The 18,264-nt window shown below is 35.0% G+C and overlaps 1 protein-coding gene across 6 annotated transcripts in view; it reads left to right on the forward strand.

The window, feature by feature from the left end:
- pnt (ETS transcription factor pointed) overlaps positions 1-17,899 on the forward strand; it is a 132,632-nt gene extending 114,733 nt beyond the window's left edge. For 5 of the 6 annotated variants that reach the window (XM_090112116.1, XM_090112120.1, XM_090112119.1 and 2 more), the window contains 5 exons: positions 13,145-13,405; positions 14,667-14,822; positions 15,415-15,533; positions 15,869-16,026; positions 16,429-17,899. In XM_090112116.1, coding sequence (XP_089968242.1) covers positions 13,145-13,405; positions 14,667-14,822; positions 15,415-15,533; positions 15,869-16,026; positions 16,429-16,492 — 758 coding nt within the window. In that variant the 3' untranslated portion in view covers positions 16,493-17,899. The remainder of the gene's footprint in view (positions 1-13,144; positions 13,406-14,666; positions 14,823-15,414; positions 15,534-15,868; positions 16,027-16,428) is intronic. The other variant, XM_090112118.1, reaches the window with a different exon arrangement.
- Positions 17,900-18,264: the final 365 nt, after the last annotated feature.

Genomic DNA, 18,264 nt, shown 5'->3' on the forward strand with positions numbered 1-18,264 from the left:
AGTTTCAACAGTTTGTTTGCTTTAAAAAGGCTTAATTTAATATCCTAATTATCTGCACTCATAAGAAGCTTTAATCAAAACTCGAACATATTAAATCTCTTACAGGTACGAGCGAATAAAATTTCTAATCCGCATTAAAGTATTGACTTAATCTTTCCTTTGAAATTTAAGTAGAGTTCTTTGTTCGCGAATTACGCAGGTGTTTCAGCTTGCACCTCAATACATTTTCGTACATCCAAATAAGTGTGGGAATTACGTCGCATGAAAGAGTTTACGTGAATTTGAAGCCCTCAGGTCGGGTGATGGATCTCCAATATTAGTGTCGAGTTACAGCGCGGCTTCAGGCGCCGACAAAGCTTCGCCAGCCGATTGATGTGCCGAATTCAATTAATTGCGCTATTTGCAATGCTCCGCTCTCATTTAAGGAAACCCTAGCGAAAACAAATACTATTTTGCGCGTTTATTAAAATCCCGATTAACGTGTTAACTGAAGCAATGCTTAAGCTTGTATATTCTTTCACAGCCGATTGTGATAGAATTAAATTTCATAAAAGCATTAGATTATTGAAGCTAAGAAATCATATTCGGATATATCTGTAATAATAAACAATTATTTATAAGTAAGATATCTACTAATAATTTCCAAAAACAATTAACTAATGGCCCTGGCATCATGTCGTAGTAATTACGTTCTTTCATGAACTTTGCCAGTTCAATGGGTCCATACAAAATAGTTGGGATTACTTAAATATGAAACAATATAAATGTGGTATCTTATCTGCACAAGGCAGGGGCGGACGGCGTGGGCGGTTGTCCTTCATGAAACCATGTGATAGCGCTGTCACAACAATGTCGAGACTCCAACATGGGTTACTACTGTTATTTATCAACTATTTTGTCACAAAGTTTAACTTGCGATAAAGCTTGTTAAACAAGAATAGACTCGTAGATTATACGGCGAAGTAAAACAACAATGAACTTAAATAAACATTTGCTTTGGCTTTGTGATATTTACAGTACAAATGCTATCGATTTTTATCGTAAGTCCTTTGTAGGATTTTAAAAGATCATAAATAAATTGATAGAATAAAATATAGCTCTTTCTACATTGTCAATTTATTTTTGTTCTCATTTGCATATTGGAATATAATATACATAAAGAATACATTAAAATCATAACGTTCCCAGAATTTTTAATTGAAACTATAAATGTCGTAGACCATCTCGTCACATTATAGAGGTCGAGAGGAATAAATAATTGGTACCGGAAGTGACGTCCCGAGCGCGTCCTAATTTAAAATGCAGGCCGCCTACCGCTCTGTTCAACTTTACTGTTTCTATGTAAAAACATCCACAACTTGTGATTATTTTAATGTCAAAATGCCTCAAATTAAGGAGGAATAAATTTTATAATTATATGATCCCACTTATGTCGAAGCAAAACTGCAGATATTCCAATTTAAATCCTTGGAAAGATATTTAAATATAAAAACTTGAAAAGACATAAAAATTGAATTTCAAATGAACTGAATCACTTTTGTTTTGACTAGAACGGATGTGCTCTTTTTAATTAAAACAAAGGTCACGAAAAAAGTCGAGCTGTTAATAAGGCATTGATGATTAGCATACAGTTAAGTTAATGAAAACAAATATAAATAATTTTAAATGGAATAAAAAATTTTTAGTCCAATAGCATTAATTCGTTTAATGTTAGAACTTAAATTACATTCAGATATATAATAATTATTCATATATTTATACTTTAATAATAAACTAAACTTATAACTACTTCTTTTGTCATAAAACAATTCACTTGCTGTGCCAAAAATTAATTAAAAATCTCCACGCGCCGCTCTACAGATTTATGTAGAGTTTATTTTTTCAGCATTTTATCTAAAAAAGATTGTTTATCTGTGACTTCCGTCGCCTGCCGCGGTCGATACGCTCACTAGCTCTTTATTGTTTACACTTAATATAATTCAAAGCATGGAATTCTTCGGTAAATTGTATTTTTAAATTTAAACGCTAAAGGAATGACTACGAGCTTACTTTGTGCGCGGCGATCGACCGACGTTATTTCAATATTACTACGCCATTTGCGATCGATATTACGTTTATGCCATACTTAATTTACCCTTTTTGTTACCGACTACGTATGTTCCTAGTAAGATGTCGCTAATGAATAGATAAATTAAACTTTAAATATTTGCACTGTATTTTATACGCAAGTAACGTGTTACGGTGTGGAGTGTTTTGCATATTATGCCAGCATACATAATACAGCAGTTACTAAACCAAAACAAGAGCCCCGTACAAATCCTCGTATGAATTTTTACACACTAATTAATGGTAACGGTAATTTTTATACTATGAAACTTATTATGTACGTATGAAAACATGCCAAGATTATTTTCTCATTGACACAAATCTATCGGATGGTTTTATTTCCTTTTAAAACAGCAAGTGCATCGCGAAGCCAATATCCCGCGTGTGTTTATTTCCGCAGCACGTTTATTGAGGTATAGAAAAGTAATTTCCCTTGTCATTTCCACCGCTCGCCTCCCTCACTAATTGAATCTTGACTTCGTTCTAGCACTCTGTTTTCACAAAACTTGCACTCACTGTTTAATCAAGTTATGTTAATTTCATTTTAAAACCTTTAAAACGCAAAGTTTCTGTACTGCCAATATTGCAGGAAATTTTATTTCGGTTCGCAGAAAAGAATTTTAATGAATATCATTAGTTTAGTTTACTTTACGTATAAAAATGTAAATTATATATCTAATAATCATCACACGCAGTCATCAATCACACCCTCACATAATATACCTCATGCGGTACATAATTATGCAACATAGGTACGTCTAATAAAAAAATCGTATCTTCCGACGTCGAAATCGCTTCCTCCGGTAGACAATAGCCCTCTATATCCGGCAGCACACGTGCTCAGGTGCCTATTATCCCGAGCGTTCCCTTGTCCCTGCTTTTGTGACCTTAAAGATCCACCCCTAGTAACTTGACCCGATTTCGGCAGAACCGCCTCTAACGGGTACCCTCCCATCGGATTCGTGAATATAACGATATCAGATATATTACACATCTGTCCCGAATCTGCCAATGCAAACATCCTGTAGCGAACCAACATACAATAAAATTTATCTGCATTTCTTATTCTATAAACCCATCAAGCGTGCCATAATTGCAAAAACGCTTCTAGATTACATGTGGTTGAGATGCTCATTATTTTCAATTCCTCGTAGTGCAAATGGCTAAGCATTTTTTTAGCTTGAGTAGTTCCCAAGTCGTCACCGCCTCAAACAATAGATACTCTCTCAAGGCCAAACGCGTCAAAAGTCATAATCATTAACGTAATTGCACCTTATTTCGCCATTGACAAGATACACGTCAACAATTTTAGAAGAATTTTAGGTTCAAAAGTACATTTCAAATGCTTTGATTGTAGTGGTTGTTGTTAACATAATAAAATTGTCAAGGTAAATAAATCTAAAGATAGAGTGATTGAAGTGATGAAGAAAGACAAAAACTGATATTTTTTCATGATGAGCAGATTAACTTTCGTACAGTATATAAGCCTTTTTTATAGACAGCTTCTTTTTTATAAAAAATATTGTTAGGTAAGTTAGTATGTAAAACGGAATACTATAAATCTCTCTTATTACATATTACATAAACGATGTAGAGGTGCCTTCAGTAAATTCTTTTAATTGCTATTATGTTGTGTATGTTTACTAATTAGAGTTATTTTCCTTAAATGATAAGGTACAGGAAAAATGCCGCACGCATGAAACATTAACATACATTAGGTATGTAAGCATAACTAGATTATGCAGCTTTACTTGCCCATACGTATCATCACTTTAGTTGAGACGTGACTGTAAATAAGTCGGTTTTGAGGTATGCTAATTTTCATAATACTTTGTCGATTAGCAAAAAAATCAACGGTCGCGCAACAGTTGGTCTCCGTAGCAGGTGGCATGACAGGTCGCAACGCACACTTCTCAGTGCTCCAAGTCGTTCGGCCGCGATCGGGTATCTTCGGCGCGCTCGGTTCATATTTTCCGCGGCCGCCCTCTCTAGATCCGCCCGAGGCAGAAAGCTCAGTTGCCTGTTAAGCGCAAAACGGTGCGGTGCTGTCGGGAAGCAATAAGTGCAGCGCGTATAACTTAACGAAACTACTTGAATATTAGTGACGACTTTAACTGGAACATAGGACATTTAAAAATTTAATATACATCAAAAATATTGTTTAGTTCTATTATATTATTTTATAACTAGTGTTGTTGTAAACGGAAATATTATCAAGTGCGCGTTTATGAAGTACTGACAGTGTATAAAGGCGGTCTGCAGCCGCCATGCTCCTAGTAGAGCCGCGCGAAGCCGCCGGGCCTCCCTGCGCGGCGCCGATCCATCTCCCCATGTCCACTCTCACAAAGCTGAACTTCACCACAGACTATAGTGTTAAAGTGAAACCATATGAGAACACTGAAACGGACAATAGGCTCAACTATGAGCAGGCGCTAAATGCGAGGTTAAGTTACGAACAATCAGTGAACAGTTCAAATAAATTGCAGTATGACCACAACAGGCTCGCGTTTGATCCTACGGTGGAAAACATTTGCAATGACCCGTCCTACATATTACCTGCAGGTTTGCTTTCTCATTGACTATTTTAATTTTAGACTAGATTACACTCGCACTTGTTACTCCTACGGCACAATTATTTCTATAGAAATAGAGTCCTTATAATCTATGTTTTAAGTCAGTCTGTATAAATAATATATTTTATTTATTTTATAATTGTTGTTTCGTTTTCCTTTTATGACTATTAATTAGAATTTCCTTCTTTCTGTTTGTAAAATACCGCTATATTCTTCGTAAAATTGTATACCTTGGTTATATGTTTAAGGTTATATTTATAAAGTATTTTATGGTTATAAAGTATTGACTGATTAAAAATATTTTTATATTTGATTGATTAATATTCACAATAATTATGCACCTACTCTAAAAATTACTTTTTATTAATTTTATAAATATCTTAGCTCTATTTTTTATCTATTTAATAATATATTTAAATTATAAGACGTACTAAGCTACTAGACGCCACCTTTGTACAAATATCATGCAATTAGTTGTGGTTGTAAGCACGAAGCGCCGAGCTTTTAACGATATCATTCAAGTATCAGGCGAGATTCATTGAGAGCTGCGGCCGGAAGTACTCTCGCCGCCATCTTGGATCCGGCGCGGGCGCACCTCGCCGAACTTCCGCCGCGTGACGCGCATAAAAAGCTCCAACACTATTGTCATATACGTTACATTTGCATACATAGATTACGTGAAAATAATGTGAACACTTCATCTACATAGCATTATCGCTAAAACAATGTGTTGTATAAAATATAATTTATTTATACAATAGATTTATGCTTCCTATTTGCTACGCTGATATATTACTTTGCTATCAGTTTTAATAGTAATAATATAAGTTTTGCAAATATTATAACATCTCTTACATTTTGAGGCGATATTTCGAATGCAAAGAATTAACTTTTAGCTTCTAGAATCGTCATTTATTGTGTAGGAACTAGGTAAGTGATCATATAATTTTTATGTATTGCGGTTTGCGCAATTGAAATGTGCATCACGTTTCTAAATATAAATATGCACGTTGTTCTAATAATCGCGACTTATCTACAAACAAAATATGATCAGTGCATGGTTCAATAATATAGGTGTCTAACGGTCCAGGTCGATCACCTTAAAGTAATCATTTCCTTCCTTTTACAGAAACAAATCTCATTCGATCAGCTTGACGTGAGCGAAATAGCGAATTAGTTTGTAATCCGACTATCGAATAACCTAGCACCATAAAAGTATTGTATTTGGCGGAGCATAGACCTCATAAATATTATATTTTCGTATAACTTTAACTAGATCTGTCTGAATAATTCTATTAGTATCAATAAAATAGTCACAAAAAATTATACTTATAAATTATTATGTGTTAGGTACTATAGAGCACTCTTGAGTTAGGGGAAAATTATTAATAATATTAATCTTTATCTCACGGGTTATAGTAACGGTTAATTTGCAACTATAAAAAGGCCAAATCTTATTCTACAATTTCTCACGCTTCTCAAAATTACAAATTTAATAGCAATAAAAAGCCAGTCCGAATAAATATCAATGAAATTATATCATTAGAGAAACGAGTTGCGACACTGTCACATCATTAGAATTTATTATATTTCTATGTATTTGATATAATTAATCGTTGAAAGCTCATATTAAAATTTTTATTCTATTGCAATTTTTTATCACATAATATTCTATTTTTGCGCGCTTGCAACTATTTTAAAGTTCAAATAAATAAAAATTATCATTTAAATGGCCGCTAACACTGCTAACTAATACAATTATAAATTATTACCTTAAACACTTACCACCTTTTCTATTAGCGTAACGATAACCTTTTCAGAGTGAATATATTATTAATAAATTTCATAATCCTAACTGATAATTAGCGAGTGATATATAGTATTGGATGTACATTAATCCGAATAATTTCCGACGGTATCATTAGGAGCTTTATAAGGAACAAAACGCGTTAGGCACCTGTCTAATGCAGCTGTTGTGTACATGACCTGTGAGACAGTAGAATGACTTTGACCTCGATGCTTAGATAACCTTTATTAACGTACAATAACGTTAACAAGTCAATATGTAAGTAGTCGGCCGCGTACGCTGTTATTCAGGGCTTTAGTTATCGTATGTTTAAACCGACTCGTGTCATGCAATATTCCGTATGAACTCCCAAATAATGACGACATGTTATTTTTTTAATTTTTTTATTAAACATAATATGTTGGGGAAACTGTTTCCATATTCCAATATTGACACTATGACGTCACACGAGTTGACGTCACAACAGTCAACACCCATTCATATCCACTTCCGTCAGCCGCGACACACCAGACTAACTTTGGATTCGCTTTCCTGTGCAACTCGCAGTAATAGCTATTTTTTCTTAGAAACTGCGCACGTCTTCGGATAGAAATAATTTCTCACAAACGCCATTCATATATGAAACGGAAAAGCTTTTTGCTGCTGTGTAGTTACTTAATGCGTTCGCAAGAATCAATGAAAGCTCTACCATTCATGCGCTGTATTGTAATGAAATTAATGATAGCTTGGATGCGTGTAATTTTTATGTATTTTTTAAATTATTTATTATTGATTATAGTCTAGCTATATTGAGCATTAAAATGGCAGTAAAAAGAGTATGACGTCACAACGTGTCACGTATACGGCCATTGATGCGCCCGCGCCGCTTCCGCCGGCCGAAGCGCCACTACATCCTGTCTCCGGCTTAACGCACAAGACGCATAGTTCCTTTTTTTAATATATTAACCTAATGCACGGTTTTTACGAGGAGTAGAAGCTGTAATTTATATATAAGACTGATGGTAGTTTTCTGTATATTTTTAATATTGAGTATATAACATAGAGCTTCAATGATTATTAGATTTAGTCCTCGATACTTTAATGATACAGAAAAAGTAATGTCACATAACGAAGTACAATAATTTGTATGTTATATAATTATGATTATGTTACATAAAGATTTAAACTTAAGTCTGAATAAAGCGACATCCGTTCGTTTTCAGCTTTCCATACTGTCAGCATATGTTTTATGGCGGGCTAAGTTAGTATGGATAAGTTTTATGGGTTCCTCATGTCATAAGCTGCACAGTGTACGGTCAGCAGGTCCCCCTACGCGGTGTTTTTGTAACGTACGCGCAGGTGGCGGCGCACCTGCCAAACTGGCGATTAGACTCTACATGGCATATAGCACTATTGCGTTATTTGCTTGGGAAATTACGTTTGATATGTTTTATCTGGAATAGAGTTTTTTCTGTTAAAACGATAAGATTAAAATATTTTTTTCATATTTTTTTTATATTTTTTTTTAAATAAGCATTAAAGATTGCGAAGCATACTTCTAGCTTAAAGAGCCAAACACGCTTTCAGTTTAATTGATTATAAAATAAGTAGATTGCATGGAAAAAGCTTTTTTATAAACAACTTCGTTCTACAGTTTTATTCACGTACCAGCTGATATAAAATTTAATTTAATAAATTATATCTATATTACCTATGCACTAAAACAAGCCATGACATCGGTAAATTTATATCAGGGGCGAGATATTTTATTCAGTAAATCGGTATCACCATCTGCCGCCCGCGGCCTGTGTTTATTAATTGATGCAAACATTATGTTCCACCGGATATTATTGTAAGCCCGATATTATTTTTATATCAAAAACTTAACTTTTATACACATCGGTGTGCAGTGACGAAAAACGTTTAATTATATGCACGAGCGTGCCATACGGCGTTTTATTGGTAATAAATATCGGCGTGATGTGATTTCGGTAGATCATGTATGTCCAGGATATAACTCCCTCTAATTATAAACCGACTAGAGGTCGTAGAGCTTAAAACATATTCCGTGTACGTACGAAACTTTTAACCTCATCAATATTAATTAATTTTGTTCACAATTTATCGTCGTGTTGTGTTACAACCACGTTTGTTTAAGGAAAATGTGTAATCATATAATAGGTATTATTATTATGATTGCTTTGACTCGGTTCGGTTAATATATTTTGAAGCCTGATAATAATTGACCTACATTCACTTGAAACTTACAAAAAAATAAATATGACACAAAATTCGCTTGGTAAAAATAATAATTAGGTATGATAGAAACGAGCATATGACAAAGAATAGCATCCGCTGGACATTAATATATTTAACATTTCCTGTCGAATGATGCTCCAATTTTTGAATTTGATTTAAACTCCAAGCGTTGACAGCAATTTCCTTTTATTTTGAATGTTGTTGTAGATTTTTCGCGTTTCTATTTTTCATATTTTAGCAATTTATTAGACTACATTCTCGTCACTCGACAAATTATTTCCAAATTCATGGAAACACGTGTTATTTTTTACATTTTGGCACGTGCAAAAGGACATTAACATTAATATAATGCACTTTTTATTTTACTTTTACTAGAATAAATTAAAACAGGATTATTATTGTTGGTTAGAGAGAAATTTATAGATCTAATACATTTATTTCTGAACAGAAAACAGAAATATCGAACAAATGAAGTAAAAAATTAAAAATGTTTTACTTCTTAATGATGATATTAAAAAGCCCAAATCATAATCCTTAATGAGCGATGAATGTCAAAACAGCACGTGCATGACATCTAGCCGTCAACGGTTGATCACCTGCGGTTGCTTTGCGTCTAAAATTAAAAAATCATATCAAACTTCCGCTTGGAACTTTGAATTAGAGCTGTGATCTCATTCTTTCAAAAAATAGCCAGGTAGTAAATAAAGATAGAAGAATAACAGATAATATTTACGTTGGGGTTATTGATGGCGCTTGATAAAAGCTGGTATCCAATAATGAGGAAAAAATTTAATAACGTAACGATATAACTCTATGATAGAGTTTTTTTTAAAGTTCATTAATTCTACTATGTAATTTGTTTTTTGTACATTGTATACCAAAAGGTTTTAACTTAGGTAGTAATTATTGAGATAGTTAATACGGATAACTTAATATGATTTTGAAGTCGTCGGTCGTCATATACACCATATGGTGTGGTAGAGCGCGTGCGCGACCAAAAAAGACACGTCCCAGGAATATTTTTGCAGTTCTCAAGTTACGTAAGGACAAATAAAAAAACGATGCTGCCAGCTGCCATCTGCCTCTTGTTTCTGTCGCACATGTCTTCAGATCTTTAAATAATATTTAAAATTTCTAAATCATTAATTGGACGTTCGTCTCATAATATTTGAAACTGCAAAGGAAATAGAATATAAAATGTATAAAGCACTACAATAACATGATTTAAAAGACTTCGTCGAACTAACCGCTACGCAATTTTACTGAATAAATCTCGACATATTTAAGAGTACTTAAATTATGGATGCAATTACCAATATACGTATGTAAAAACGTCTATATTGTATTTGGAAGTGGCAAAGTAAAGGTGGTCACAGACGGATTGCTGCGGACCTCTCGTTCCGCGCCAATGGTCGCCAAGTCCCGCGACCTCTCGACCTGGCTCGCGGGGCGTGGCCGCGCTGGATTGGCCGCCCCGCCCGCCCGCGCACACGCCCCTCGCTCATACGCGCCGAACTCGCGTCATATCGAATTTATAAACGCTTATATGTGGACGATTATAATTGTGTTTCGTCTGATTTGTCTTTTATTCGACCTCAATAAATGTGAGGAATGAATGTAAACCTCTTTTCAAAGTCGTATGTAAAGTATATTTTAAATAGATCGTTTATATAATGAGGGTAAACTCTTATCTTTTAATTAAAATTATGCATGTTAATTTTCTACTAATTTTCTAAGTAACAAATATAATATACATTTTCATCCAAATAACTTTAAGGTATACGATTGTCGACTGAACAGTGACGTAGTACGAGAGGTCATAAGTTCACCCCCGCGGGAGCTTTTTCGGTAGTTTAAATGTTTTGTAGCAGATTTATGGGCGCTATTGTGACGACTGAAGGGAATTGTAATGAGCCACTTTCACTTCATTAAAATACTCGTATTAGTCGATTTGACATCACTGAGTGATTTGTTTGCGGCTTTGTTGTTTTCATCGTAACATCAGTCTTTCCGTGACGCGTTAAAAAACATTACCATTTTAACGATATGTTTGGAATGTGTCGTCAAGCGTGAAATACTGTGTTTCTTCTTCATTATCTGAAGCTACGTTACGTGAATAATTGATGAACAATGAGAATGAAAAGTCTTGTTTAGTTTCAATGTTAAAAATAAGTATACTAACTAACATTGATATGTATCAACGATTCCTGTGTAAACAGAAAAACACGATAACCTTTTATATGCAAAGCAGAAAAACAAATACCTATAAGCAACATTATAATCTACACATAACCTACCCTACTAGCCTATTTACACGACTCTACCATACATTAAATTATCTATTATTATCTCCATTTCATGTTACTATAGAACATTTTGCGTGACGTTGTACATCGAAGTACCTACATGGTCTCTGCTGGCTCAAACAAAAAAGTTTATCACGCACATTGACCGTGGGAATCACACCTATCCAAAAAACTTTGTGTTCAAAAGTGCTCTGACCTTTAACAAAGGTTTTAGTGGTAAAAATAAAAATTTCATAAAACATTATGTTTCAACGTTTCTAAAAAACGAACAATATTATCAATTAAAGCTATTTACATGTCTACAAAAGAGTCATAATAAAAAAGCTCTACCTATTGTTTATTAATTCCTATAATAAGTTACAAAAAAAATAGACTTGTTAGGATTTAAATACGTCTTTATGCACGTATATTTCAAATTTAATCCAATACATATCGAATCGTCTGAATGCTAATATAATTGACTGTAGGCAGAAGATAAATTGATACTGTATACCCTCAAACAATGATCGTGGGACTACTGACCCGTCGAATTGGTACTTATGACAGTAACACAATTATTCAATCACAGAATGTGTTCACGCGTTGCTCCTATGATAGTTCCAACTGTACATGCTTTAAATTATAGCTTAGGATCGGTAGACTCGATTTTATATTTCAAACAACTGAATGTTGCACGTGGATGTTTGAAATATATATTTATTTCTTAGTTACAAATACCTACAAAAAATAAACATGATATACAGGGTGTCCCACTGTTGGTATATATACTAAGCTCAAAGAAGGTTATATAGTTTTGCATACGCTGAGTTCGTAAAAAATACTTATAAAATTCCAGAAGCATTTTTTTTTAAATAGATGAATTCTTAAAACTCTATGTGTAGGTACACCCATAACAATTAGCAACCCGCCCAACTTTGCCACCAGCACGTGAGCTATCGTTTAAGATTATGTTTTCATAGACAAAATTCTCATATTAGCGAAGCGGTATATGCCGGCTGCGCGAAGCTAGAGAAGAAAACATGGATTTTCAGGAAAAATTTAGCAAAAATATTTTGTTTAAGTATTTTTTTCGTGATCAGTGTATGCAAAACTACATGTTACTTCGCGCTTAGTAGGTATACCAATAGTTCCCACTATTGGTATTCCCACCATCCTGTATATCTAAGTAAAGTTTTCGTGTATTCTTGTAATGATATTTTTATACAAATTATCATATTATAACTTTTTTTGCTCAGTTCCAAAATCAGAAACTTACTTTCACTTTACCTCACTGCATACACAACGTTGATAGTATGTTTTATAGAACAACGTCAAAAGAAATATTTCATAATATAATTACTTATTATAATTCAAAATCCTACACAACGTATGATATTGTAGCTCGTAGCGTCGCCAACGCACGGTGTCCGCGCTCGGACACGCGCAGAACAAAGGGCGCGCCGTGAACCGCGACCGTCGCGCCTCGCTTCCCGCGCTCTACCACACTCACGAGTTTTAACGCACGCCCTTGAACTAACCATATTCAATCCGATATACTTCATTTATTATGTATGTGGAATCCGTAAACCAGTAAACCACAGTTTTGGTACTTTTATTACTTTCCTGGAAAGTTAAGAAAACTTTCCGTATCCTAAATATCTGTTACTAGCTGTGCTCCGCGGTTTTACCCGCAGTGCTCCGCTCCTATTGGTCTTAGCGAGATGATATGTAGTATATGCCTTCCTCGACAAATGGGCTATCTAACACTGAAAGAATTTTTCAAATCGTCCGATTTGTAGTAGATACTGAGATTAGCGCCTTCAAACAAACAAACGAAAAAAAATGTTGTGTGGTTTTATGAAACCACGGTAAAAGTGAAACTGTTCGAACGGTTCCGAACACTGCTTTGTGTAGCGCATGTCGCGTGTCGGTCGGCTGCCGAGTAGGTATACCTACTCGGCAGCCGCGATACACGCGACATGCGCTACACAGACCAAAAAGTTTGAGACGATGTAATAAAAGTTTCACTTTAAAAAACTCTTCAGCTTTATAATACATATTAAGTATAGATCCTTATCTATGTGTTTAACGTTACATTAAGCTTACCAGTCCTAAACTACTTGTTATTATTTCAGGTGGCTACACGACAGGCGGGCCCCGCGAAACCAACACATATTACACGGAGACGAGCGGCGGCGCGGCAGCCCCGGCGGCGGCGCCCGCGCCCGCGGCGGCTTCGCCCCTCGACGAGTACTACCAGCCGGAGTACCCGCCGCCCGCGCCGGCGCAGCCCTACCTCGACGAATACTACCACCACGCGCACGCACACACGCAGCCGCTGCTCACACACGAGCACAAATACCAACCTCACGCTTACACGAAGCCATATCCTAGAAGTGAGTTTTAGGTTGTTTTTCATATACGCCACCATGACCATTTTTTATCCGTGTTAGCAATTTTTTATTTCTTGCATAGAAATAAACATAGAGCTTGAATTATTTCTAAGTAACAAAAAATCACTTTTCCCCCTCAGCTATATTATTAATGCGTAAACAAAGACATCAAACGGTAAAAAATAACATTAAAAGTCTATTTAAAACACAGACGCCTTTTGCAAGCAAAAAAATAGTGACAAGTCATTAGGAAAGATGTAACGATAATAAAGAACAAAGGGATTTCTGACTTGGTTCTTAATTAATGTATGTATGTATTCAGTTGCAAGTTTCAAACGGACTTGTTAGCCGACTTGTATCGTCTGGCAATTAAATTCATGGGGTGTCGTCTTCCACGTGTTATAAATGACTGTCAACCACTAACGACTACTTTAAAATCAAAATTATACAATACGTTTTCTTTTTTCATTCATTTACTAGTATTTGTAAATGTACATGTTATGTAAATGTACAATGTGTAGGTGTTTTGCTATTCTATTCAAGTTTATTTTGCACATGGCCTACACAAAGTATCATGCTAAAATTGTTCATAAATCAGCTTGTTTGGTCGTTCTGACTATTTCAGCATACCCCATTTGTATAGGCCCGTACCTAAGGGAAGAGGCCTTTGCGCATGTCGCTACCAGGGTGAACTTTCTGTTCACCCACGTGTCCGCGTTAAGATGTATCAACTATCAGCCCTTCTGGCTAACATCGAGAGACACTACACAAAAAAAATGTGTGCGTGTACTAGAGTACACACGTAAGAAGTGAAACTTCTTTATGACCTTATTTTTCAAAAAATAATTTACTATCTACACTAATATTAGGTATAAAGAGGAAAACTTTGTTGTTTCAAAACGGTCAAGTAAAGTGGTAGGATATACGTTAAAACGATACGCTATCCCTACTCTGCTGGAGAAAGTATACGTCGAATCACGCGTGGTAGGGATAAGAATAAATTGGCGCGTAACGCAAAAATGTCACGAGTACGGCGTAACGCAAAAATGTCACGCGTACGGCGTAACGCAAAAACACACTAAATTTTTGTCCAACCCCGATAAAGAAATTTCACTTCAAAAACCATTCGTATTAAATATGTTATGTAAAAAGCACAATACTATATCACAGATAATATAATACTATGCGTGTAACTAGTGTCTCGGTATCGCAGAATATCACACACAATATAATACTAGTAAGTAACCTAAAGGTACGGTTTCAGCGGCGGGCGGCAGGTACGGCGGCGAGGTGTACGGCGAGGGCTACGCGCCGGAGTACGGCGGCGCGTGCGCCGAGTGGGGCGAGTGGCCCGGCGAGCAGCACGCGCTCATACCGCAGGACAAGCTGCCCTACCCCGCGTCGGGGCCCTGCTTCACCGGTAATATATTGGTGGCTAACCACATTGACGTTCCACAGCTCACAAATAAACTCACAATGACTTATTAAAAAGGTCTTGAATAACAAAAAGGGTTACTAGAATAACAAGTAACAATTGTCTATTAAAAGATCAAACTCAAACATTTAAATTAGACTTCTTCTAAAGAAGCACTTTTGAATCGTCATAACATATTTTGACGGACATTTTTTGACGACTGGTAAATTTTAAAATTTACCGAGATTATGTCCGAGACGTTAAGCATTCAAATTAACGCCCCATTTTGTAGAATTCATGTTCAAAGTCTATTGTTAACGTTTATTAGAAAAGAGTACCTGATATATGCGTAGGCAGAGTTTTACTCCGGACATTTTTTGAGTGCGTCTGTGAGTCTTGATATATATTTTACGTCAATGCTCTAGTTTGATATATTTAAGCAATGACAAGTCTTTGGTATCTTAAAATATGATATCCGAAATGAGTAGGAATAAAAATAAATGTACTAAATTCATTTCTTCCCCATGACAATTTTCCAACTCCTCAATTATCTACAATGTTTTGTATATCGTAAAGCAACTGTGTACTATCTGTGCAGGTTCAGGGCCGATCCAACTGTGGCAGTTCTTGCTGGAGCTGCTGACGGACAAGAGCTGCCAGGGCTTCATCTCGTGGACTGGGGACGGCTGGGAGTTCAAGCTCACTGACCCTGATGAGGTAAGATCATTTTTATGCGATAAATTAAAGGAAGGATTTTTCTTAAGGTAGATATAGTTACAAGCCTTTCACATGGAGGTGTCTGCTTGTAAATATGAGTTGAAGCTCATAGATACGTATGTCATTCTAATCATGTATTTGATGCCAAGGATGATCTTTTTTGGCATCGAAATCGATTATTAATGTAGTTCACTACTTTTATATAAACATATGTATAATTAAATGTAAAATTTTCGAAAAAATCCCCGTTGTCCATTTATATACCTTTTCCCATACTTCAAAATGTTAACTAATAAATATTACCACATTTTAATGAATTATTCACCTTTACCCAGGTGGCCCGGCGCTGGGGTATCCGCAAGAACAAGCCCAAAATGAACTACGAGAAGCTATCCCGAGGTCTCCGCTACTACTACGACAAGAACATCATTCACAAAACGGCCGGGAAGCGCTACGTGTACCGCTTTGTTTGCGACTTGCAAAGCTTGCTTGGGTAAGATACCTATTATTAATGCATTTTATTCGTTTTTTAAAAATAGATAGTCAAAATATCCAAGATCTTCACGTGAAACTTTCCATTCCATAATATCTTATTTCCCGATTCTCTATGAATAATAAATATCTTTATATCTTACCACACACGAGTTCCGAACTTGTAAAATAAACTTGTTAACGAGGGGGGGAGCACAGGAGACCCATAGCACGGGGTTTACTCAGTTTGGGCTCCTGTCTCCCACTTCAGTAATGTTTAATATAAGGTGGTTGGTGTTATGTATTTTGTAATTTTTGATTGTGGGAGGAAATAAATAAATGAAAATGAAATGAAAATAAATTATTGCTATACTGAATTTAGGTTATTTTTATATCACAATTAACAATACCTTTCTCTTTTCAGAATATCCCCCGAACAACTTCACGCAATGTATGAACCTAAAATGGAAAAGAAAGACGACGACTGAACCCGCTGCGGGCTTCGACCGCGCTCAGACTACGGCGATATCACACCACTAGTACTGAAGTACCTACTCTATCGCACGTGCCACATTATAATGCAAACTTTCGGTCACAAATCTACAACTAAGAAATTATTTATACTTTGCCATTGAATTCACATACATTTTTATTTATTTCCATCATCGAATGAGTGTTTCGATTGCTCGATTTAACAACGACGATGATACCCATAACTCAATTCATTCATCAATACTGAGTCACGTTCCTGCGTTTCATTTTAAATTAAATGTAGAATTTCACAAACAATGTCGGATTTGATCTCATGCACATCCACCAGTGGAATTTATTTTTAATTGTAAATGTATAACCTAAAGGTTCTATTATAAAGATTTAACAGAAGTTTATGTATTACCATACCTATTAACCAACGGTGCCTTAACACTCACAGAATTGTTAATTCATTCTTAATCTTCCCCTTTATTGTTTTATCCTAGTGTGCAAAGGCTGTACGAGGCCGATGATTTATTTTTAAATTGATATACCTATTATAATTATCACGTATCTTGAATAACTAAAACGATGACTTTTAAAATATAAAATTTATACATAAATAGATAAAATAGTGAAATTCAGCTATCAATTTAATAATACTGTAAATATAAGTTAATTTTGTTACTTTATAAAAATAATTAGGTATTATATTATAGTAGATAATAAGTGTTGTATGTTTGATTCGATTCGATCGCAAATTGTTGCAATATGCGATTAAATTAATAATTATGTGATTACGGACATAACAAATTTCTAATATTCCAAAAGTCCAAAGATTATTAAAAAATGATTGACCCACCAATTGGTAAAAGTTACTGTAAAATCACCAAAGGGACTACATTATCTGGATTATTAAAATGAAAAAGCTAATAATACCTGAGTCATATTATTTTTTTGTTTTGAAATAAATAACAACATAAGAAATGTATATTTAAATGATTGCAACACCAGGTGACGTCACAAGTCGCTGATCTCGTGGTAAGGGATTGTAATGTCTTACTAGTTATGAAATTAATTAGTTGTATTATTTTCAATTTTTATAGCTCCTAGCATACACCGAAGATATTTCGATAAGTTTTATTTTGTAAAGTATTATTCCTCCATCAATATTATACCTTATTGAAGTCAATCATTATGGCCTTTTTCATTTATATCAAAGGTGCTGTGTTTGTGACGATTATTTATTTCTGGCAATGTCTTCCTCATATTATTATTAAAAGTTTGTCAAATTAATGTATCACGGCATTGGATTCAATATGTTATTGTATAAATTGTAAGCTGAATGATAAATGTCCTACTTTTCAGTTGTATGTATGTATTGATGGAAGATATAAATTTAAATATATATATTTACGAAATTATTGGTTGGTTTCCTTTATATACCCAATACCCAAACAGATAACTAGATAGTTACCCCATACTCTGTAATTCATATTGCACACCTTCTATGCAACAAAGCAAAGATGTTATAACTTATAACAATTATAGGTACTACTCTGCGTTAGAGCGTTTTCACATTATCCGATCCGATATCGGATATCGGAAGCCGATAGCCGATATCCGATATCGGAGGGAAGTAAAATGTATGAAATATGTACCTGTCTTTCACATTGTCCGGTCCGATATCGGATATCGGAGCCGACACCGATATTCCCAGTGGCTATCGGACGATAATGTTCAGTGTTGCCAACTCAATTTTCGAAAAGGCAGTATACCAACAGCAAAA

Source organism: Colias eurytheme, chromosome 18 (genome assembly GCF_061535395.1).
Source record: "Colias eurytheme isolate Ceu_HAF_F1 chromosome 18, ilColEury1 Martin Lab GWU primary, whole genome shotgun sequence".
NCBI classification, from domain to species: Eukaryota; Metazoa; Arthropoda; class Insecta; order Lepidoptera; family Pieridae; genus Colias; species Colias eurytheme.